The sequence below is a fragment of the Platalea leucorodia genome (assembly GCF_965183815.1).
Source record: "Platalea leucorodia genome assembly, chromosome: 2".
NCBI classification, from domain to species: Eukaryota; Metazoa; Chordata; class Aves; order Pelecaniformes; family Threskiornithidae; genus Platalea; species Platalea leucorodia.
Window position 1 is genome coordinate 130,252,454 of NC_138824.1, and position 24,065 is coordinate 130,276,518.

Below are 24,065 nucleotides of genomic sequence, written 5' to 3' on the forward strand. Positions count from 1 at the left end.
AAAATCCTACAGCAGCTCTACTCCTCTGTTTGGATGGTAAATATTTATAAATGTATGGATGAGAGAACTTTTAGGGGTGAGAGCGCCAGGTTCAGGATGCAGAGAAGTTCTTGGAATTCTAATTGTTCAGTCTTCATAGACTTCTAGAAACCCTTGTGACTGTCCCAGACTCCACCCTCAACCATATCCTTAACCCTAAATAGAGACTAAAAGAATCTTGTTGGAAAAGAAAGAAAGCAGAAAGATAATCTGTTCTCAGCTCCCAATCCCCCTCCCATCAATGGGGATGCTTTCCTTTTTCCTCTTTTGTCTCTTAGGAGTTTTGCTGATGAAACAAAAACAGAATAGGGAAGGCTTTCAATAACCTCCATTATTAAGTGACTTATCTTTCAGCCTAGAAGCTGGAGCCACTGAGTCTTTCCTGCTACCTATCTCCATTTATTGGGAAAAGAAGAGAAGAGGATTCTTCCCTCTCTGGTAACTTATATGTGTGGTTTGCAGAGTAACCCACAGGATTTCCCTAAGAGCCAGTCTTAAATGAACAAGTCTTAGAGCTCTAGTTTATTGCCTTGTTCGTTCAACATGACTGTGAGGCTGCTGGAATAGACAGGGAAATGCACTGAACAGAAGGACTAATAATGTAACAGTCCTTCTGTTTGCAACTCCTCAGAAGTTGTTGCCTACTAGAGACTGGGTAGTCACCTTGCTGCCTTGGGACTTGCTAAACTCCAGAGTTTTTGCATCTGGGACAGAGTGCTGAGAGCAGTAGGAGGAGACACTCTTCCCTTATGAGGTCAGTTTAAGAATTTTGCTACCATCAAGTGCTGAGGAAAGGATAACAAGAAAAGGAAAGTAGAGGAGTGAATAAGAGCACCATGTCACCCTAGGGGCCCTGAGAAGATGGTCACACTTTCATGGGTCAGGCCTTCCTCTCCCTGGGGTCATATCTCTCTTCCTCCTTTTCCATGCAGATTACCAGATGTGGCACTTCTTGTCTGGGTTCATTGGGGATCCACTGGAACAGTGGAATTGCTTGGCAAAGTCCTGGCTATTGCTGACAGGCCCACAGACACGAAGTGGCAAGGGACTGTGCGGATCTGTGTTCAGGGAAGACTGTAGTTTCTCAGGATCCTGATGTCCACACATTGCCTGAAAGGAAGCAAAATAGAAAAGTCAGTTTGGCTGAAAGTCCTCATGTGGACAAGACTTAAAGCTCCTCATGCCTCTGCACACGTGACTGAGGCTGCTGAAGTAAACAAGGAAACACACTTACATGGTTGCCAACAATGTTCAGAACTTTCCCTTCACCACCACAATTTCTGACTGTTTTCCCTTTCCCTAAACTTCTCTGTCCCAATTTTCCTATCTGAAAAGCCATCCTCTCTTTTTCTATACTGTGTAGTCCAGAACACAAGATATGTAGACCACCTTGGAGTTTAAGCTCGTGCAACCTTGGACTCCATCTAAAATAATGGTATAGATGTAGTCTCAGTGTCTAGATTCAGCTTCTTAAACAAAAACAATGAGTGCTTATCAACAAAGGAGAGCACTTACACAACATCCCTTTACTACTTGAGAGATTGGGGTAAGGTTATGTGACCTTACTGGTAATAAACTGGCAATCCAAGCCTTCATTCTTATGATTTCAGTCTTTATTCATTGACAAATGATGCAGTAGCTGCCAAATACCCTCTGAAATGCAGAGACCAAGACCCAATAATCTGTGATTTCAGAACTGCTTTTCTACACACTGTTCTGACCTAATGTCAATACGTGCACAAAACTTTTCCCTTTGCACAATTACAGTAACTTATAAGGGTGTGACTTTTCTGAGCACGGAAATCCAATGATCTATCATGAGGAACTCAACTGCACAACTATGCACAACTGCACAACTTTGCACAAATCGTTAAACCAGGTTCCCACAGAAATCTCGAACTATGTGTGCATGTACTTCTAGTTCTTTATCTCTAAATAACATTCTGAACTCTTTTTTTCACTATGAGTCACTCAGAATGACGTGACATCTAGTTATTCACCATGACAGAGAGGCGGATGAAGGAAGGGATGGAGAGATACGTGCCTTTTCCAGTAAAATTCCACTTTCCATGTGTAAGATTGCTCACAACAGCAAAAAAAGCTGGCAATGAAGCATGCTTTCCCTGACACAACTTGTCGGCTACAATTTAATTTTGGTAGATTTCAGAGCTTTGTAAAAGATATATTTGGAGACAGGCCTTTTGTTAGCTTTGAGATCCATGACAGGTTAGGAGCCCTATATGCGAATTTTAGCTTTCTGTGTAAGATTCTGGATCTCCCAGAAACATTGGTCATTCCCAGTTCTGTGAAGAGGTGGAAAAGTGACTGAATATTGAAAAAGACAAACTGTAATAGTGTGGAAGACAATGGAGAGTGAGAGAGACACATGACTAGCCTAGAATTCATTACATGAGCAAAACTGAGGTAGAAAAGCTGGTCGTGTGAAAGTCCAATCTTAGGTAAATCCTTTTCTTTGTGTTTTTTCAGCCAATTCTTGTAGGCCTGTGGAGAGAGAAAATTAATAATAATAAATCCCCCTTCAGATAGCATCCCAAAACCATGTCTTCTGTCAATGAAATATATCAATCTAATATACATTTAATAAATTAGTAAGTTTGTGTCTCTCTCTCCTCACTTTGAGGCTCCCTGCTGCTGGCCATGCCCCTAATAACTCTAAGACGGAAGAGTAACAACATAGCTCCTTTGTTTCCCATTTCAGACACTAGCACACACACATCGTCAGAAGAGAAGATATGGGGACTGCACTATGAAAGAATGACAATTACTTTCAAAGAAAATCACAAATATTTGAATGAAAATTAGAAGACTTTCTACCTCCTAACATTCTTTGTGCAAGAATGTAACAAGTACCATCTGAGCCCTAGAGATCTCAGAGCACCCTGCACTCAGTAATCAATTAAACTGCTGAACTACTGCATGAGAAAATAAAACATTCTCTCTGGACTAAAGAATTGCTGAAAACATCATTATGGCGTCATTTTACCACCACACAGAATTCTGGTTCATCTCAGCTGAGTTCCCGAAGTATAGCATAAACATATAAATAATAACATGCTTTTGTATGCATGACATAAATGGGGAAGTAAAGAAAGGCCCACCCCAGAATTGTTGAAGGAGAGAAGTGGTTTTACATGGAAGTACTGAGGTTATGAGCAAAGCTTTGTGAGGAACCTATGTCTGGAATAGCAGAGGACATGCAGGGCACGTGCTGCACTGGCACAGGCGTGCAAGAAACCTGTAGGAGAGGGATGCAGCAGCAGAGCAATCTTGTGACATGGTGGTTGAGTTGTGTAGTGAGACTATGTGATTAGAGAAGTAAGTAGACTACAATACCTGGTAAGCGATAGCGAGCCCTCCAGTGTCAGCTGTATTCTCTAACAGTGTAAAAGTACCATTGACCTTGAAGCCATAGCTTTCATACTGTTCAACCAAGCAGTCTATAGATTTCTGTAGTGCACTCCTGTTGCATGTAGGACAGCCCCCAGGCAGCACTGTGGGGAAAAAAAAAAATCCTAGAAAGTAAAGGTATTTCTGGCATTCACCTGTATTCCTCACATTAATCACCGAGTCTTCTTAGTAGTCAGCATGGCCTGGAATGGGTTTTCCTTAGCTTCATCTACTTTAATAATATATGTATACATTGATATAGGGACCAGGATTTAAGATCCCCTGAGGGAAAGTGCCAGCGGGGACCCAGAAGAATAAACAAAGACACCACAGCTGATACCCACCATAACCATAGAATGTGTGAAGAAGTTCATGCGCCATGAAGACCCCAATGGCTCCAAAGTTCACAGCACTGAAATATAAACATGAGAAGAGTGTTTTTGAAAAGAAAAAGAGGGTGAGCATTCTTTATAGCCACGGAGCACAACTGTGGGCTGCACAGGAGCATTCTACTCTGAGAGCACACAGAGGTACTTTCTATTTATTGTCTCTCAAGTGTGGTATACTCTGTAAAAATGCAAATACAAGTATAAATTACCAATGCTTAAAATTGTACTGTGGGTTTGCATTAAAGTATTCATAGCTAATAAGCCATCATAATAATGAAGAGTTTGTGAATGAGAGTCTGCCTTTATTAACTCTAACAACGTGTATTGTTGTTGAGAAAGGTCCTTGTTTACCCACTACTGGCTGAACTGCTGCACAAACAGTAACTGCAGTGGTAATCATACAAAAGCAGGATGGTTGGAGAAGCAATCTTGCAATAGTTGTCTAGTGAAAAATGATACATAAAACTGGAAAGGCAAATTAAAATCATGAAGGTTTGACTACAGTTACTCTGGTCTAGCATTGGTGATCTCACTACAAGCAAGAAGTTGTACTAGAGACCTCCAGCAGTTCTTTCCAATCAGAATTTCTATGATTCTATGCAATGAATTTATAAATAGTCACACAAGTAAGAGTACACTCAAAATACATTTCCATAATATGAAATGATGGGCTCATTCTTTCTTTACATACACTGATTAACGCTGCTGAAGCATGAAATGATTGTAGTAGATCATTATTTCATCACTGGGAACTCAGTAGGAAGTGACAAGAACAGAACAACTCATCTTCTCTTAGAACTGCTCTTTCAGAAGCTCTGTAGCTGATAACTTATAATTGTTGCCCAGAGAAGTTGTGGATGCCACCTCACTGGAAGTGGTCAAGGTCAGGTGGGATGAGGCTTTGAGCATCCTGATCTAGAGGAAGATGTCCCTGTCCATGGCAGGGCGGTTGGACTAGATATCTTTAAAAGTGCCTTCCAATCCAAACCATTCTATGATTCTATGATTCTATAACAATTGTACTGCTTTGCTGTCTTATTTTAAAAATTATCCTCACAGTCATCTGAATTGGCTTTTGTCAGTAAAGTTTAAACTTTGGACCGTCATCTGAGAAAACGCTATTGTGCCAACTCTCCAAAAGCTGATCAAGTTTGACTTATCAGTCTACTCAACTGGGATGACAGTGAGAAACATATATTTTACTAGCACTGAATACAAAAGGAATAAGAAGCTGTAGGCACTTTTTCAGAGAGGAAGAATATGTTAAGGGATAGCCCATACCACTGGAAAAAATACTTTTTTTCTGTTATTCTTTTGAGGTATCCATGCTATAATGAATTCATTAAATACTGCAAGCACTAGAAGATGTCATACAACTAGTGGTAGAAGATCACCATGGAGAAAATAATTACTTTTAACTGAGACATGTTTCTTTCAAACTTCAGCTTCTTGCCACAGTGTGAGCTTATCTTTCAGTACCACTGGATTAGGAGAAGTATCTCTCCATTACCTTGCAAAAAAGGACATCAAATAATATTTTTACAGTCAACTGTTTTAAGTGCCTTTAATATCAGAAAAATACTGCTTAACAGATCTGTTCCATATGATGAAAGAAACCAACTATAAGCATATGGCCTACAGAAGTGTCATTGTTGCAGGGGAAGACCCAGAATTAAAAATCTATTTGCTTATTGGAGAAGGTTTCTTTAAAAAAAAAGAGAACAACTGTGTTTGATCCATTTGAAAAAGACTTCTGACAAGAAGTTGCTCTGTGAGGCTCCTATTTTCTCTGGGTTAGATTTCTATAGGTTATATTTCAGGAATTCTTGGAATCTAGAAAATGAGAGGCAAAGGTGAAATGTCTTCTTTGCAGTTAACCTACATGAGACTTCTGCCTCTTTGCTCTGGAGTAATATATTTGGCTTAGCTTAGTTTCACCTAGATTCTGATTTTGCTCCAGCAGAGTCAATGATCATACTCTTTCAGAATTCCTAAGGCAGTATCCATTTGGCTTTAGAAAAAGCTGTTTTTCCCCCCTTTACTACATCTTTCTGGGATGCAGTAAGAAAGAGGTTAAAGACAGGCCCATTAAAATTCTTCCTGGAAATATGGTGCAGCCAAGGGACTACATTCAGCTTCCACGTTTGCAGCCCCTCCATACCTGGGAAACTCCATGTGGAAAAAAGGGCTGCGGAACATTCCAGCGGGAAAGACCACCATATGCTGCCTTATTGAGTAGTATGAATGCACAGTCCAGGGGGACACATGCCAGCTAGAAGCAGAAAAAGAGAAATGAGAGAATGTATTAACTCCTTATCTCATACTTTGCTCCTTTTCTCCACTGGGCTTGCAAAAATGGTTTGCTCGGTACAACTGTTCATACAGCAGCAGCAAATGATGAAATTCACATTACCTAAAGTTAAAGGTGTTTGAGATAAACCTTCACTTGTTTACAGATGGTCAAAGCTAGTAGCTTAGCTTTCATACACATTAAGGGATTCACCCTCACAACATCCCTGTCAAGAAAGTCAGGATTAGTAACCTCCTGTGAAGTCCTGCACAGAATATTCTTCAGGTGATGTAAGGTCCCAAGCATGCCTGTCAACACTGCCTGCCTTCTGAAGCATCCTATGTCCTGCCTTTGAGGTGACCCTGCCAGCATTCACATCATCACAGTGCATTGCTCCTTGCTTTGCTGCTAAGTCCAGGAGAACTAGCTATCCCGCTTACTCAAGGGTTCATGGGCAAAAAAGGGTCTTTTTTCAGGGGTCTGGGGCTCCTTCCACAACAGCGGGTTCTTTTGGTAGCACGGGCTCAGGCTGAATACAAGACAGGCTGCCAGATTCAAGGCTTTTTTAAGCAGGATGAAGCAATGCAGCCTTGCAGCAAAGAAGGACAACAGCATCTTGTCTTGCATTAGGAGAAGTGTCACCGGCAGGTCGAGAGAGGTGATTATGCCCCTCTATTCAGGACTGGTGAAACCACATCTGGAAGTACTGTGCCCAGTTCTGCCCCACCCCCGCCTGCCCTCCTCCTTCTTCCCCAGTAAAAGAGAGATATAGACATACAACTGGGCACAGTCCTGAGTGACCTGCTCTAGCTGAGCCTGCTTTGAGCAGGACGGTTGGACTAGGTAATCTCCACAGGTCCCTTCCAGCCTCAGTTAGTCCACGAGTGTGTGATTCTGTTATATTTTTCAGATCAGTATCTGACACTTACTTGTCCTGTGAGTGATGTTGAAGGAGTTTCAAGTAGGAATTTTCCCTCAGTACTTTCAAGCAAGCCACCACATTGAGGAAAAAATTGTCTTCATTTATCTCCAACTGAGGGAAGAGACAGGTAATGTGACTGTCATAGGACATGAGTGAGGAATGAATTGGGCAGTATGAGAAAGAGAAAAGTCCCATGAGTCAAAAAAGGGTTCATCAAAAGACAAGCCAATGGAATACTTGTGGTTTTTTCCTCCCAGTTCTAAAGACCTTCAATTTTAGATATGACAGGAATGTTATCTGCAAGCCAAACAGAACATACAAGCAAGTCACAACCAATCTCTATCAGGCCAGCCACTCTAAATAGGAGACAGCATAAGCACTATAGAAGCAATAGATAAAGGTTCTCTGGGCCCATATGTTCTTGGAAAATGAACAGTAGGAAATGCGCATTGCTCCAGAGGTCATAGCCTCTTAGCAGCAGACAAGATAGCAGGCGGTACAGGTAAGCTGCCAACAATGAGGCAGGCATGTTTACATTATATAGCTCACATTCTGGTATTCCAGGTTCACTTTGGCAGTCTGGAGTATGTGAGCTGGATAGCCAATCTCCACTTGTAGTTTGGAAACCTAAAAATCATAACAAACAAACAAATGAACAAAAAGAAACATGACCAATAGGAGGCTTTACATTCTAGAAGTCCTTTTTAAACTCTGTTTCTAAACAACCTAAATACAATCTATGAATCAGCCCTTCAAAATGACAGCTACTCTGTTTCAACAAGACATCTTCTCTTGCTACTCTACTTTCTTAACTCAGTGACCTGAGGCCTAATGTTGTTCTACTCTTCTTTTTCTTTATAGCATTATTTTCTGGCATTCAGCTTTATAGTTTTTAACCTCTCTAGGTGTATAAAGCTGAACTGTATCTCAATACAATTAGTTCAAAGTATCCATGGACAAACAAACACTGAGCCTCTCTATGTCTGCACATCAATGTATGATCATACGTGTGTGATGGCACTTATAAAACCACCTACAATTTTCAGTGTGTATAAGATATCTAGTTAAGATTGTGTGCCTATAGAAGCAGGTAGGAATATGTGAAGGTGCAGGCTCCTTCCATTCCTTCTCCAAAGGCTTCAGGGAAAGGAAGGCCTCAGTAACTTCTGCTTTCTGCACGCACCAACACTTTAGCCTCTTGGCGAGTCTGTTCATCCATCCACTCCAACTGATCCAGTTGGCCATAGAGGGCATCTTGAATCTCGGAGAACATTTGCTCAGCCTGCCATGGAGAAAAGAAGGCATGGTCAGAACTGCAGAAAAACATTGTTCAGGCTTAGCTACCATCTTCCTATGTTCCAGCAATTCAACCACAGAATAACTAGGGCAAAATTCCTTTTCTTGTGATGAAAGAGGAGATTTCAGCTTCTACAATGGTAGAATGGTAGGCTTAAGCTATTTGGCATGCAGTCGTTCCTTATAAGGCTCACCATTCTCTCCCACACACCTGTTCATCTTGCCTCTCACGATAATTAAGAGGGAAACATAATTCTTTTTCATTCAATCCCACATGATTGCCCCATTGCTTGAGCAAAATGAAAATTCAGTATCCACAATTATTTCATGCTGGTGTCTCCCTTTCCAAAGTTATGGCAATCTGAGTCTCTCCTTCACAAAATTATGGTTTGTGCATTCAGCTTTGTGCTTCACTACACATAGTCTTAGTTTTCCATTAACTTTTCTTGGGGTTATTTACTCTTGTCACTTTATATACTGCAAACTTTGTAAAACCTTGTGCCTACACTAATTTCTCTCAAAAGAAAAAGGAACTCTGATCATCAAAGGAAAAAAAAGAAATCTTTTCCATGCTGCTGGCAGGTGTTCCTTTTACTGTGGACCCACTGAGAATGTTTTGGCATTGATTTGTTTCTGTACAACTGGTCATATGATGGCTTAATTGCTTGGCAATTGAAAATCTTATTTAAATATGTCAGATTGGTAATGAATACTGTTAATACTAACTGTCATTCCAGGAAGCACACTGAGCTTGCATGCACTTGTAGGGCTGTCATAGGTACTTGTGCTGCACAGATGACTTTGCTAACAGTTGAGATAAAGATAATAACTGGTATTTTAGCATTGATTATTCTAGCAAGGACAGCAATGTCTTGTTCTGACATCTTTCATTCCCAAAAAAGGAGGGGAAGTGCATAAGTACAGGAATATGTAAAAAGGTATAAAACCTACACATGATTTTGCTGCCTTGATATGGTCTTAATTTGGCATGTCAAAAAAAGAGAGAGATGAAGGTGAGCTCTGCTTGGGGATTAAGAGGATGAATACCTACAAGTTTCTTGGTCTGCTGAGGGAAAATTTCTTGCACGATCATCTGCCCTAGAACTGGCTCAAAGAAAGAGCTGGTATCAGTCAAGCACTTCCTCCAGCGCTCAGCTGGGTTCTGTAAGAACAGAGAAAGAAATAGAGACACATGAGAGTGAGGACAAAGAGATAGGAAGACAGTAAAAAGATATGTAAACGTGCAGTCAGTAGCATATACGCTGCTATCTAAAAATGACAGCAGTGAATGATAAGTAATGTAGTTCCATTTGAGCTACTTCAGAAAACTTTAATCAAGTACAACATTGATTTCCTTATGATTTACTCCACTTATTTTCACACAAGATGAAGATTCATATGCTAGCTGAGACAAATACATAGAAGAAAGCTGACCATCTATCTGTTGTCCCCTACCCCATGACAGAGTGCATTTAACTCTCTAGAGTTTTGTGTATGTCTACTCCCACATTTCTTTGAGAAAAAGGAAGAATTTAATGGCCTAGTGAGAGTAGTTTTCCTTCCCAAATCTAAGAAACTCCATCCAGACAAGGCATCAAGAGAATATCCAGAAGACGTGTCCTAGGGTGTTCAGCTTCTGGGGAGGCTGAAGATGATGGTTAAAGGCTAACTCACCATTTTAGATCCCATTTTTCCATAGAGAATCTTAGATAGCTCCAGGCGTGCATCTTGGAATCGACTGTCAAGGGCTGGGGAGAGATTCCCAATCAGACAAACAATCATATAAATGTGAAGGACCCTGTAGGAAAATGACATTTTAAAAGACTGAAGATTGAAGGCTGGCGACTATAAACACAGAGGCGTGGCAAGTGTCAGAGGAATAATTTGAGGCAGAGGAACCCTAGTAACCTGAACAATGACAACAAAGTACTCTGAACGGGCTACACCTGGGGCTATCAAAGGAGGATGATTTGACATGAGTCAACCAAAGAAACTGTCTCCCCAAGAAGACTTAAGGGGTAATTGCCTGCTGCGGCACAGGATTCTTTATGGGAAGCAGGAGAAAGAGCATTTTTAGGACTGGGTGAAACTTATTCTAGAATATTTTGAGGCATCTGTGGGATTCTGTGAGACTTATTGTGGGATGTTTATGGGAAGGACCAAAGGCAGGGAAAGGGAAGGATCGTGGTGGACTGGGAGGGAACATGCATGGGAAAATGAAGGGGAAGAGTGGTAAGAGGGAACGGTTGAATGTAAGCTTGTGGCTTGCCAGGATGTCTGTCTGATTGAGCCCTGTACATGGTCACCAGAATCTGTCCTATCTTATTAAATGCTATTCTTAAATAAAATTCTACTCTCTGTGTGTGGGGTTGGGACTGGATACTGAAGAGACAAGGAGTCTGAGAGTTGACTACTGGAGGGACTTTGGTTTAAGCTAGCTGCTGGATAGAGCAGAGGTCTGAGAGTTGGCTATTGGAGAGACTAGCAGTTTGGACCAACTACTGGAAAGATCTGCTTGTAGATGCGTGCTTGTAACAGGAAGAGTCTGGAGTACCAGGAACCAAAATAGGGCTGCAAGACTCAGGGGCTCATACATCCAGCTGCAGGCAGCTGTGGACACAAGGGGATCTGGGACCAGCTTCTGGACAGACTGAATATCTAAGGCCAGCTATTGGAGTGATCCATATTGTGTGTGTACATACATATATTTCACTAGTATAGACCAATCCTGATCAGCTGGAGAGGAGGAATAGGATCAGGCTGTCTGAGCTGTTCATGTTTGTATAAGTGCCATGGATGGGTGGGTGCCAGTAAAGGCACTGTGCTCCATCTCTGTTGATCTGTGTGACACACACACACACACACACACATATATATTTATATGTGCGTACATATATAGGGCGTGCATGCGCAAGCCTATTGGGAATATATGCTAAGCCTTAGCACTGGCTAAACCTGTGGATATAGAGCCACAGCAGCCTTGCAATTGTTAGGCCACTGGATTCAGCAGCCTCTAACACAGACGTCTTTAATTTATGGTATCTGAAGTTAATATTTCTTGATGCATGAACAACTACAACCATAGATATTGACTCCTACCTTTTCTTGTGCCATTGTTCGATGAGCTGTGACATGCCTCTTAAGTAATCCATGTCATGCACTGCAATTGGCTGAGAGAGGTTCATTGGCATAGGATGGAAGACAGCCTGGAGACATGACAGCCAGTCAATAGCAGGTGCCTTTTCCTAGGAGTAAAACAAAGCTTACATGCTGAACTCTTGACTGACAAGAAATAATACGGAAACTGAGATAATCTCTCTAATACTGTTAAGAGATACTTTCAACAAGTTAAACTGTTTTTATGATGTGGATATTGATTATAGTAGAAAAGGAGAATTTACTTTTTTTTTAATTAAATTAGCACTGGGGAGAGGAGAGAGTTGTGGGCCTGAAAAATCCAACTGTTGTCAATAAAAAACATAAGTTAATAGGTTATGTAAAGTTCACAGTCTCCAAGTGTAAGCTGCAAGGGAAGGGCATCTAAACAGAGTGTCTCATATCACTTTTGATCCGGATCTTCAAAATGTGAATGTCACATGTAATCGTGTTGCTCAAGTTGTAAGGCATAGATACCTGTAGCTCCCTAATGGTAGTATGAAAGAACAGCATTCCCCTCTGCTGTCTTTCCTGCAATGGGGTGACAGCTCGCTGGAGGTTAGAGATGAAGGACAAGGTAAGAGAAAAGGAATCAGGGGGACCATCCTGTGGCCCTCCAAGTAGGACACCCAGTTTCCTCAAATATGAGAGATACACACGGAGAACCTGCAATACAGAGCATATGACCGGTGGGAGAAACATGACTGAAAATTAGTCACCCCATTCATCCATCCATCCATCCATCCATCCATCCATCCAACTTGACCATATAAGCTTCAATCGTTCAAAACCACTGCAGCCCCATCCCTAAAACTGTCTTCTTCACTGCAACATCCCTATGTAATTCTTCATGTGGAATACAGTTTGCCAAGTACAGCTCCTCTCTCAGTGAAGAACACTGAATTCCCAAAAGGTTATTTTTGTCCCAGCTTGCAATTACGTTAAATACCAGAATCATTTGAGAGATGTAGGCCTGCCATCTCTGGAGTCAAAGGAGAGAGATGTTGTGATACAATGAGCCAGTACTTTTGCTGGAGAGAAAATGCCAGCTTCTTGCTTCTATGTTCATGAGGTATCAAAGTAATGCTTGTGATGGGTAGGCTTATTTTTTGAGGACTCTTCTGAAAGAGTCAGACTGAGAAACTGAAATCAACTCAGTTTTTATAAAGTTCAGAAAAATGACAGAGCTGTGATGAAATTAACTTTGTTGCAATAACTCCCAAGTTCAAAGAGCTTGTTTCCCCAGCTTAGGTTAAAACATTTTAAAATAACTTTAAAAATGCTAGCTACCCCTCCCCCAATACACAGATTTTACATTATAAAGCCTTACTTTGGACAAGAACATTTTTTTAAACATTCATTCAAGGTGAAACCTAGAGGGAAGCCCAGGTTGACATTACTTAGCAAATACAAATTAAAACTATAACATTCTGTTTTGACACTAGAAGTTTTAAACCTGGCATCTAAAAATGGGTTACATTTTACAAACTATCTTTTTGGAAAAGTAGAGAGTTTTGTAAATAATTCCTTCTGGAGACATTTTCAGAAATCACTGACCGTAACCCATGGAAACAGACCACTCTGAACCAGGAGGCAATTCAAGGAGATCCCTACACCAAATAGCTATTTTTACCTTTCTTCAGCCTCTGATATGTTACCTCAGGATAATTTTTCTCTTTGAATTTACTCTTAGGTGGCATCTCAAACTCAGGATGGTCAATCTGCAAAAAGGAGTAAAGGAAAAACATCTCGCTTTTTCCAGAAACACTGGAAATGTGAGGATATGGTCAACTGGCTTTGTTAATTTCTGTGTCACGGAATTTGAAATGTTAATAAATTGCTTTTACTTTTGGAAAATGTTTGCTAAGTAATTTTTGCAGATCTGTCATATTCTGCAGCTCATTTACAAGATCATTACAAATCTGCAGTGACTGATACTCAAATATAAACCACATTGTTAAATATTTCTACATGGTGCACTGCTTTTGGCTAGGAGAGAGTTAAACTTCTTCATAGTAGCTTGTATGGGGCTATGTTTTGGATTTGCCATGAAAACAGTGTTGATAACACAGGGATGTTTTAGTTATTGCTGAGCAGTGTTTACCCAGCATCAAGGCCTTTTCTGCTCCTCACACCACCCCACCAGCAAGTAGGCTTGGGTGCACAAGAAGTTGGGAGGGGACACAGCTGGGACAGCTGACCCCAACTGACCAAAGGGATAGTCCATGCCGTATGACATTGTACTCAACAGTAAAAGTGGGCGTGAAGGAGGTTGGCCAGGGCTGCCATTGCTTGGGAACTGGCTGGGCAGTTGGTGGTGAGCAATTGGGGTTTTTTTGCATCACTTCTTTTTTTTCTTTCATTTTTTTTTAGTTATTAAACTGTCTTTTTCTCAACCCATGAGTTTTCACACTTTGACCCTCCTGATTTTCTCCCCCATTCCACTGGTTGGGGGAGTGAACAAGCAGCTGTGTGGTGCTTAGCTGCCTAACAGGTTTAAACCACAACAGTGAGCTGCAAAATTCATAGTACACTATGTGTATTATACACTTAGCATCCGTTATTGTACTAGTCATACCCATGAACATAAGAAGAACCAGACCCTTCCACAACAAAGCACAATCTGCACTGTCAGGCAGAAGATATGAGAAGAAAGTAAGCAATTTATTCTTCCTCATCTGCTCATTTCCCAGAAATAAGTGCTTTTTATGTAATAAAATCAAGAAGTTTACTGAAATTTAGGAAAACTTTCTTCAGAGAAGAACATAGGCTTAACTTGAGCAAGCCTGGGTCTCATGGGCTGTGTAACTGACTCTTTATTCCCAGTGCTTCCTGATAGTTTTCTTTCTTTAGTCCACTCACCTGAATAATATTGGTCTTGAGGTCAAAAGGACTAGGTCCCACGTGGACTCTGAAAAAGGGAAAGGTGCTGTATCTGCCCATGAGAGTCTGAAGAGTTTCATTAAAATCTTTTGCTTTCCCCACACCTGTGGTATTCCATCCACCAACCTAGAGAGGGAGAGGGACAGCATGACAGCAGGTGAGAAAAACACTTGTTTGATCCATATTTACAATTTTTTTTTTCCATTCCTATGAGCTCAGTCATCATGACAACTGAAAAGCAGCAAAGCAAATAGCAACAGGGGAAACTCATGAAGATTTCTACATACCCTGTTGGCTTTAAAATGACCTGTCACTTTCACTTAAGCAAAGCAACAAACTGCAAAGTGACACAGGGAAAAGGAATTATAATTATCAACAGAACAAGGTGTACAGGAGAAAAGCAGAAGGAGGAGAGAGGAAAGAGGTCTTATTTTTCTAAAGCCATCCAGAAGGACAACCAGGGATCAGAGATTACAGGTCCCGCCTCCCTGACAAGCAGATTCACAGGTTCTGCTTCTGCTGGAATGTTCTGCATGCTCTTTGGAGACAGGGCATAAATGCTCTTTGCTGGAGATAGATGTACAACCCTCCCCAGCACTGGGAGGAGTCTCCCAGAATGGAAAGAGAAGCATTTTCCTCTTTAAACAAGCTCTCCTGAAGCCTGAAGTAGTGGATGACCATAAGATCTTAGACACAAAAATTTCAGCCATTTTGCAAGATGTTCCCTGACCTATAATTTGGATCCTATTGAACTGAGCTTCTGAGATTAAAAGTGATCCCTCTTTCCTTTTCCCTGGAGGAATTATCTTCTGGAGGGAGAGGAAATAGTACAAACACTCACCTGATTTAGGAGGTCCTTCAATGGTTGACTTCCTTGGGATTCTATCCGTTGGGTATCCATGCAGGAGCGATAGAACTGGATTGCTTTCTCCTTAGCTGAGCCTCTTATCCCAAACTGTGGGCCCTCTGAGGAAAAAAAAATAGATGAAAAACTACAAAAGTGGTAAAAAAAAAAAAAAAAAAAAAAAGTTGGGGCAGTATTAGACCAGAGAAAAGTTGTAAGAAATATTACACTGTACTTTGATTCAGAAATTTTGTAAATACATCCACACTTTCCCACAGTCACTCAAAGCAAGAGACCTTCTAGTGCCACAACTCTTCCTGAGTCCAAATATCTGAGTTTCTTTGCATGGAAACAGGAGCACAACAGGAAGGTGGTGCATATCAAGGCTTCAGTCCTACATGGAGTCAGGACATGACCAGAGTGCATGTTCAGACAAGCACAGCAAAAAGGGTCTACTTTTACAAGGCAATAGGAAAATGGTTTGGGTTGCTGTCAGAATTTTAAAGGGTGACTTTCGTCTGGCAAGGGGAACTAAAATGTTTAAACTGCAGCTATTGTAATATGACATGCTCAAGAATAAATCTGTACCTGTAATGATAGAAGAACGAAGAGACTGGACTCAGTCCCTGTTAGGAATGATTGTGCTCTCAGTTATTAGTATTCCCAGCTCTGATTGAGGAAGATGCTGAAGGTAACACACCAATCATCTGTCCCTACCTAAAAGCCTTTTCAGGATCAACTGGTTTTCTTCCAACAACACATCAAATACATTTAGTGATTCTTCTGTGGTTCTGCTTGACTGTTTGCCTTCCCAGCTGCCACAGGCATATTTGTAGAAATCCTCACAGGGGTCTACAGTGTCATTCCTAGAATTCAGGAGTCTGGCCAACAGTGTAAGACCCAGCTCGGCATCACAGGATCCTGGGCAGGAAGTAAATAGGAGAGAACTGAGCAGTGACAGTGGAGAGTGAGAACAACTCCAAACAACAACAACAAAAGAGTTATCTGTGGGACATTTCCCCCAAAATATTTATTTTTGATATGAACTCCTTTGCATGCAGAGTGTTGAATTCCTTGTAAGGTTTTCCTGAATATAGAACAACATGTATTCTCTCTTTCACTTCACAGGAAATTGCCTTTGCACTTTATAAGGGAGAGTCTTTAAATAAAGTACAGGTAATTGGTCCAGAGGTGGTATTCTCTGTTCATACTATCTAGGCAGTCACAGGTTGGATTATTCTGCCTTCTCAGTGTATTTTCTCCAAATCAGCCAAATTTGGCCAAATGATAAACAAGAAGCAACTGATGGTGTCAGCACATGAAGCAAAAGAAGGACATAGCACACAGAAAGTAAGGAGTTAAGTTTAAAACCTGGAGGGGCATGTTCAAGCATGGAAAACATTTCTCAGCAATGACATTTGTTAAAACAGGACAAAGACTTTCTGGTACATCTTGCTTTGATCTAAAACTCTCTTTATCTAAACCGCTGCAAATCACTGGGTATGTGTTCTCATTTTGGTTCAGTGTCTTGTATCAACATCAGATCAGATCAATTACTTGCTGAAATAAGCCACTTGTAAATCAAAGTAAGACTTTCCATACTATGGTTTCAACAGTTGACATGGGAGGAGATAGGCTGAGTGGAGATAGACAAGATCTAAACTAACAGTCTTTCCTTGGTCTCTGTAGTGAACGGTCTCCAACACATAACAGGGGGTAAAGAAAAATGCTAGGTGGAGTCAATAATGTTTATTTTGGAGCAGGGAATGTCTGTATCCACCAATATATATGCACCTTCAGTTCTGAGTATTCTATATGCATAAATATCTACATGGACCATTCTGCAGACAGTTGTTTAGCAAATTTGAAAGACAAATTAATATTTCTGGTCTATGCTTACAGCTCCCCAATTAGCAAGAGACTATGACTTTTCTTTCTACACTATGACTGCACTGGTCTGTGCTAAAAAACTAGGATTAGACTTAGTAAGTCAGAGATGGAAATGTGGAGGAGGATCTCCGAATGTCAGATTCAGTCCAGTTTCCTGGAGGTGACTACAGACAGAGCATGCCACAATGATGAGATGCAAGACAATATAATGATGCTCTCCCTCAAAACTGGGCCCAGGCATACTAAATGGCAGGCAGAGGAGGAGGACAGGTGTGGGGATCTCTCCCCACTATGACCCAAGGAAGAGGCAGAACAGTGTACCTTTTTTACAATTGGTGTTATGATTCTTTGAGATTCTGAAAGTCTGATTCTTAACACAGATGTTAAGTCTAATACACAGTGGAGGAAGGTAGGAGAGAAAGGGGTCTTACAAATGGAGTGGATGAGGAAGCAGGGAAAAGGATATCCTGTATTATACCTAGACCACAAGTCATCATGATGTAGGTGATAAGCAGTGTTAAGCCAAGGAGAGTACTGAGAAGAAGTGTACACAGAAGTAGGCTTTTCCCCTGAAGGCATCGTTCTTTCTTTGCACCTGTTCTCAGCTCCTGGTCAGAGGTCTAAAGAGAGAAAAATGAGACAAACAGAAAAAATGAAGAAAGAAAAATTCATATGAAAGTTAGCACTGGTCATATACTCCGTCTTCCACCTAATCTACTAGAAAATCACTCACAGGACTAGTGCCAGAACACCAACAGTCATCCAAGTCATCTAGGTGACTATACTCTGGGAGCTTTCTTACCTCTTTCATTTCCCTGTCTTTTCCAGCTACAGCTGTTGCACAGTGTTATGAATTATGCATTGAAAAGCCAGCTTGCCATGAGGGAAGCCTGTCCCTCTGTAGTTCCTTCTGGTCTGTGGAATCAACTTGCATATACCTCCTGAAGATATCAAAGTCTTTTTGAGCCCATAAAGCTAATAATAGGATGGACTGGTGATTCTTCATTCTGTTACAATCTGGCAACCTGAACACTAATTTCAGATCTCTCCTCAAGAAATAACTCCTGCATCCTAAGCCCTCTAGTCCAGTTCAAGTGGGACAAAAGATTTGCCCTATTCTAAAAACTGCAGTAAGCTGTAAGTCACAGAGAAGATCTTATATACAGACAGGTTTTTATCTCACTTAAATTTAGTTGTGTTCATAATCTAGGTGTGTCTTTTTAGTCAGTGGAGAAGGCTAGGCACCTTATGAGTACAGCTTCTATTTTAGACATCTGTCTTAGGATGAGTTGAAGCATCCTCCAGTTACCTGTCTTTTTCTCCATTGACTGCAAAGGAAGCTAGACGACTATGTTAGGATATGCCCCTAACGTCTACCTGGGTAAAGTTAGGTAAAATGACATTTACTGTGTGTGTCCACTGCTTCTACCTACTTTGATGTACATAAGACCGGAGAACAGCAGATTACAAGAGAACAGACATGGGAATAGATGCTGGTAATATAAGGAAAGGGAAAAAACTGAAAAAATGAAAAGTGGAATAACTGAATAAGAATATACAGTGAGAAAAAGGAGGCAGAAGGGAAAAAAGCAGAAGATAATGGAAAACCTGGGAGGAAGAGGGATAGAGAAGAAACAGTATAGCAAGCAAGGAGTAAATCTCGTAGGTGTGAAAACTGCTGGAAGTGCTACTTTCAGAGTCTTACATGCCAGTGTCAGGGCCTGGCCTGTACTGTCCCCACAGTCTCAAGTTTAGCTCCCTGTGCTTAAGCCTGGTTCTCTGATAAAAGCAAGCTGTTTGAGAAACCTTGACAGGCCTTGGAGCTCTTTGAGAAAAAGCTAGAAGCAGCCTCAGTGGACGTGCCCATTTCTTCACTTAGGAGGTGCTTTTTACAGCTCTCCTGCGTGATCCCCATCTGAGCTATGCTGCAGCAGCAGCCATGCCTATGGCTGGCCATGTACTCCATTGATCTGGATCCTGAGCTTAACCTACAGACTTGATTCTACAGGTTTGACCTTGGACTTGCCTCCTCGCAATGGACTTGCCTGGCAGTCTACACTCTTGGTTGACCCTGGCTACTGTCACCAGACCTGCCTTACCTCCCTTCATTCCTGTACTGTGGGGGTGTACTGCTTGCTGGTAAAATCATTACTTCTTGTCTGCCTTGTCATGACTCTCAGGTTCTAGATTGTCTGCCCTTGCTGCTCCCTTACATGCAGCAGCTAAAATGCATTTGTCACCACACTCGGTATCGATCTTCTTTGCCACAAAAACAGAAAACACAGATCTTTACAAAAATCACAAGAAGAAATGAAGGAAAATCCTACAAGAATTAAGTACCTCACAGCATATACCCCTTCACCTGAGGAAAGGCTAAGGAAATGAATGAGTCTGCTGTTAATCATCTTGCCTAATATACTATGCACAATTCCTGTACAAAACATTAACAGAACAGAAAATACAGAAAGAAATACAAAAACAGACCTCATCCTTTTATATCTTTCAAACATGCATTTTATTCAGTCATTAACAGAAGCCTCTCAAAAGCATACATCAGCTTACTTGACTCATGAAAACTGCTGACAAGATTTAAATACCTAACTGCTCTTCTCCCTTTAAAATCCTATTCTCCTGACTTCTTTAGGCAGGATACACAATAACTAAGTGGAGAGCAAGTACATACAAGTGAATCCTGGCATTAAAAGGTGCTAGGTACAGAACATGACCATACTGGCAAAGTACTGTGTAGGAAATCTAAACAAGGAAATCCAAATTCCTTTCATATGCCCCTATAGTAAAATGCTTTAGCTTTTATTCCTTAAGTGGAGAGTGTCACGACCTAACAGCGTGGCAGGGAAGTGAGCAAAAGAAAATTTGCTTGGCTGAAAAAGAAGAAGAAAGAGTATTCTTCAATGTACAAGCCCTCATTTCTCTCCCTTTAGGAGAGAGTGAATGATTTACATCCACAATACTCCTGACTTCTCTGTTGCAACAGACTTCTTGTTTTTCACATTGGAAATCTGGCCTATTCCTACTATGAAATATTTGTAATTTTACAATTCTTTGGTCTCATGTTATCAGAGGACATCTGTTTCTCTCTTTCGAGTACTAAATGGCATGGCTGCGGAGATACTGTCAAGAAATTGGTATTTCAAGACTGTCACTGCAATTTCTGCCAGACTTCTGGTTAACAGTAGATCTGTATCGGGCCTGTACATTATGTTCCTTTTGAAATAGAAAATGCATCAAATAATAGATTTTTAAAAATCTGTAGGAGAACTAGACTGTCCCCCTCAAGACTCCAATGTGAAACAACTAGAGAAGTAGCCGGCTGAGAACAGTATACCCCAAAAGAATAGCATACCCCAAAAGAAGAAACAGGGGAGTGGAAATCGGTTGTGTACCTCTACTTAGAAACTGGATTAAGGTCTGTGTTATGTGAGCCATAAGGATAAAAAGTGTTCTTCAAACACTTCACCTTCCATAAGGAATGTCTTTCTAATCTTGCCTCTGTTACTGGGGCTGGATTTGAAAGAACTTGTGGACCTACATGAACAGAGAAAAACGAGGAGGGCAGTCATACTTAGTTGTCCCTTATATCTTTTTCATGACAATAGCTTAAAGAAATCTAGACAAATACCTGCTCTTTCAGTACTCTTATAAAGAGACTGACCTGGGCAATATTCCTGTCAGATTCTTTATCTAGTATGAACTTCACTTTTATGCCACAAATGGACTAAGTGGTTCACAGAACACAGGCACTGAAATACAGAGCCCATCCTAGTTGAGTGATTCTTGGTCAAGGAAGTGTAGATTTAACTAGATGGAACTGGAGGTGGGATATAAAAACTTCCAGGGCACAGGATGCAGGAACGTTACATAGCTTGCAGGAAGCACAAGCACTGTATTGTGGCATGTTTTGAGGTGTGGTTGCCTCATCCAGCATGCTCCATATAAAGAGACAAGTGAATAGTTTGAACAAGCCTGTGGAAAAGGATAAAGAGCCTTTAATCTCTGACAGAGCTTTTCCATGTGGGCCTGTCTTATGAGTAAGTGAGAAGAATGATTAGTATTTGCATGAAGTTGAAGAGCAATGCAATTTCCAGTACAGTTTCAGTTCTTTCATGCTTTTCTTTTAAGACTGTGCAAGTGGTCAAATTCAAATGGCTTCACTGTAGTGAGATCAAATGCCTGTAAAATCACTAAAAGCTGACTTCTAATTGTCCTTAATTATAAAATGAATAATTTTGAATGTATGTACTACATGAATCATCTGATTCAAATGCGAGCATGACTTAGGCTAGCAGAATCTTGGTAGGTACTCTTATCACTAAAGCAAGAACTGTTTGATGCAACTGAATCAGCCAAAGATTTTCTTTTCCTTTAGCATGCTCTTCTTTCTGTTTGTGAGCCATTCCTGAATTCTGCAGGGAGGTTGAAGTTCCTCTTCCTCATTCTTCCTCACCTTGCATTTTTCCTAGTGTTTAGTGCTGTTGCAGAAAAAGAAGCATCTAACTTTTATGAAAATAAAGTAAATTAAAATAAAGAGATCAAAGGCAGGGAGAATTGGAGTTATTTTTCGTAACTATTTATGAGACAATTTAGGGGTATTATTTTTCAGCCAGTAGATTATTCATGAATTACTGACTTTGGCTGTTACCCAAATTGTGTTTATCACATTAGCCATGTGGATGACATTTTCAGACTAATGCTCCAATAGTCACAAAAACTTCAACATTTTCTTAAATTTATCTTTTGACAGCAAATCACTTAAGCACATAAATTGAACACAATGCCATTTGAGAAATAATATTTTAGCCTGTGTTCAAAATATAGTACCTGCTAATATGAGAAACTAAACAGAAAGTTTGCTGAATTATATTCTAGACTACTAAAAGTTTGAAGCATAGCCATGGCCAATAACTATTTAAAATTATGATTGTTGTCTGATCTTTATCACACAGAAATATGAGAATAGATATACAAAACAAACATTTCTGCAAATTTTTCAGCCAGAAAAATGCAGACAAGATAAAGTGGCCATTTGCATTACGGCCCCAGCTCTTACAACACTGAACAGCTCTCAACATAACAAAACATACAGATTTCTTTTTTTATATTATTTAGTTACATAGAAAACTTTACTTATCTCTATTGTCCTTGAATGTTTTGTACATTTTAGCAACCCTGAGCTAACAGTTCAGTTCAGTGTGATTTTTCTGTAAATATGCCATTAACACTTTACTAGTTATTTATGTAAGACATCAAATCGGGAAAAGGACACCACACTACATGGGGAGCAATTAGGCTTACAATGTCATTCTCACATTCAAAAAACTATGCCATGTTTACCCACAAGTATTTGTGGGGGAAAAATTTGCATGTTTCTGCATAAGTACTTTCTTAAAAAAAAAAGTTGAAAAAATGGGGATATAAGAAAAGATGGAAACAATCAGATTATTATTATTACTACTACTACTACTTATTGGTCAGTGCTTCAAACAGATCTGAACACAGCCTCAGAATGGCCATTAGGATGACTAACAGGAAGGACAAAAAACTCTAAATCCCACATCCCACATCATTAATTCTGAGACCTGGACAAGCCTCTTCTGGATACAAACTGTCAAAAACTCAACTGCTCCAGTTCCCCAGGGCAATAAGCAGTGTAGCTGTGACAGGAGAAGAAAAAGAGAGGGGTGCAATGAAGGTACCTCAGCAGATTGCAAGACAGACCCATATCCTTACCTCTAGAAGAGTCCTCATCCTTGTCACTGAGCAGGCTTTGCTCCTGTGGTTACCACAGTTGTGAACTCTATTTACTTGTTTACTATCAGTCTTCTGTGCCAAGACACACTACTGACTTCAGAGACAATCTCTTCTTCCCAGCTTGCCTGATTGCTGTAGGGAGGAGAGAAGAGAGGAAAAGCTCTGAGAAAAACACCCTTAAAGAAAATGGGAGGGAGAGAAATTGATACATTTCTGCAACTCTCCACCCACCTTCTCTTCCTAACACCTCTACTTCTCATAAAACTATGTATTTTTTTGTTCCCTTCTGCATCTCCCTGTGAACCTTGTGTCTTTCTGTCTCTTGGAGCTGCACTGAAATCTTTTTGATTAGAAGTACATGATTCTGTATCTCCCCCAGCCTCTTCTCAACTATTCGCGGCTTCTTTTCTCTCCAACAGCCTTACTATCCTGTGCACCCAACAAGCCTGTTTTGGTCTGATATTCTCACTGCTACTAGCCTGTTTCAACCTGCTGCTCTGGGGCCTGGAGGCCTCTGCCTATTGCAAGATAATGTGGGTTATAGATCCTAGTGCTCCTCCTCCCTCAAAAGAAAGGCCAATATGCTGACTTTCTTTTTGCTCTCTCATCTGCATCCAAAAGTCCATTCAAGCGGTGAACACAAATCCACTTCTGATTCTTTTTCTTTTACATTGAGAGTCATAAAAGAAATCGTTCATTACTGATTCTATTGACAGTTGTTCATTGCTTCTCAGGAGATGGCCAGCCTGTGTGTCTTTGTTTCCTTAAGGATGCATATTGGAAAGATTGGGAAAGGAAGTTTCTCTGCTTTGAGGACTGGGAACCAGGATCACTTCCCTGAGACAACAGAAACTGAGTAGTGGATGTTGGGAGTTGAGACCTTCTCAAGTGGCAGCTGGGAGCTGAGAGAGATGGTGGGGACCAGTTTGATGTCAGCTTCCTAAATGACTGAAACAAGCAGAATGCCAGGACAGAACTGTTTACCTCCCCACCTTGCTAGTCTCTCAGGGGAATATGATGTCTTGGTTCACTAGTCTGAAGATAATTAGATATCTGTTCAGCTGTTCAGAGCTTCCCAAACCTTTGATCTCGCCCCTGAAGTCCAAATCTTCTTCCCACCTGCATTGGTCTGATTTTTTCCCTATTCCTGTAGTGCTTGCATAATTTCTTAACATCTTT

At 40.7% G+C, this 24,065-nt stretch overlaps 1 protein-coding gene across 12 annotated transcripts; it reads right to left on the bottom strand.

The window, feature by feature from the left end:
• Nucleotides 1–579: 579 nt before the first annotated feature.
• Nucleotides 580–23,609, bottom strand: KEL (Kell metallo-endopeptidase (Kell blood group)). Of its 12 annotated transcripts, none has more exons than XM_082304595.1 (19): nucleotides 23,588–23,609; nucleotides 22,866–23,018; nucleotides 17,596–17,737; nucleotides 15,945–16,148; nucleotides 15,225–15,349; nucleotides 14,363–14,509; nucleotides 13,159–13,221; nucleotides 11,978–12,166; nucleotides 11,444–11,589; nucleotides 10,019–10,142; nucleotides 9,396–9,506; nucleotides 8,232–8,330; nucleotides 7,584–7,675; nucleotides 7,056–7,184; nucleotides 5,998–6,108; nucleotides 3,792–3,859; nucleotides 3,394–3,551; nucleotides 2,449–2,541; nucleotides 580–1,149 (listed from the first exon to the last, which is right to left on the bottom strand). In XM_082304595.1, exons 2-19 carry the CDS (start codon nucleotides 22,881–22,883, stop codon nucleotides 973–975), a joined length of 2,196 nt encoding a protein of 731 aa, XP_082160721.1. In that variant the 5' UTR covers nucleotides 22,884–23,018; nucleotides 23,588–23,609; the 3' UTR covers nucleotides 580–972. The 12 variants fall into 12 exon arrangements, with proteins under 12 accessions (XP_082160721.1, XP_082160722.1, XP_082160715.1 ...); XM_082304596.1 differs by lacking the exon at nucleotides 23,588–23,609 and adding an exon at nucleotides 23,366–23,384; XM_082304589.1 differs by lacking the exon at nucleotides 23,588–23,609 and adding an exon at nucleotides 23,118–23,348.
• Nucleotides 23,610–24,065: the final 456 nt, after the last annotated feature.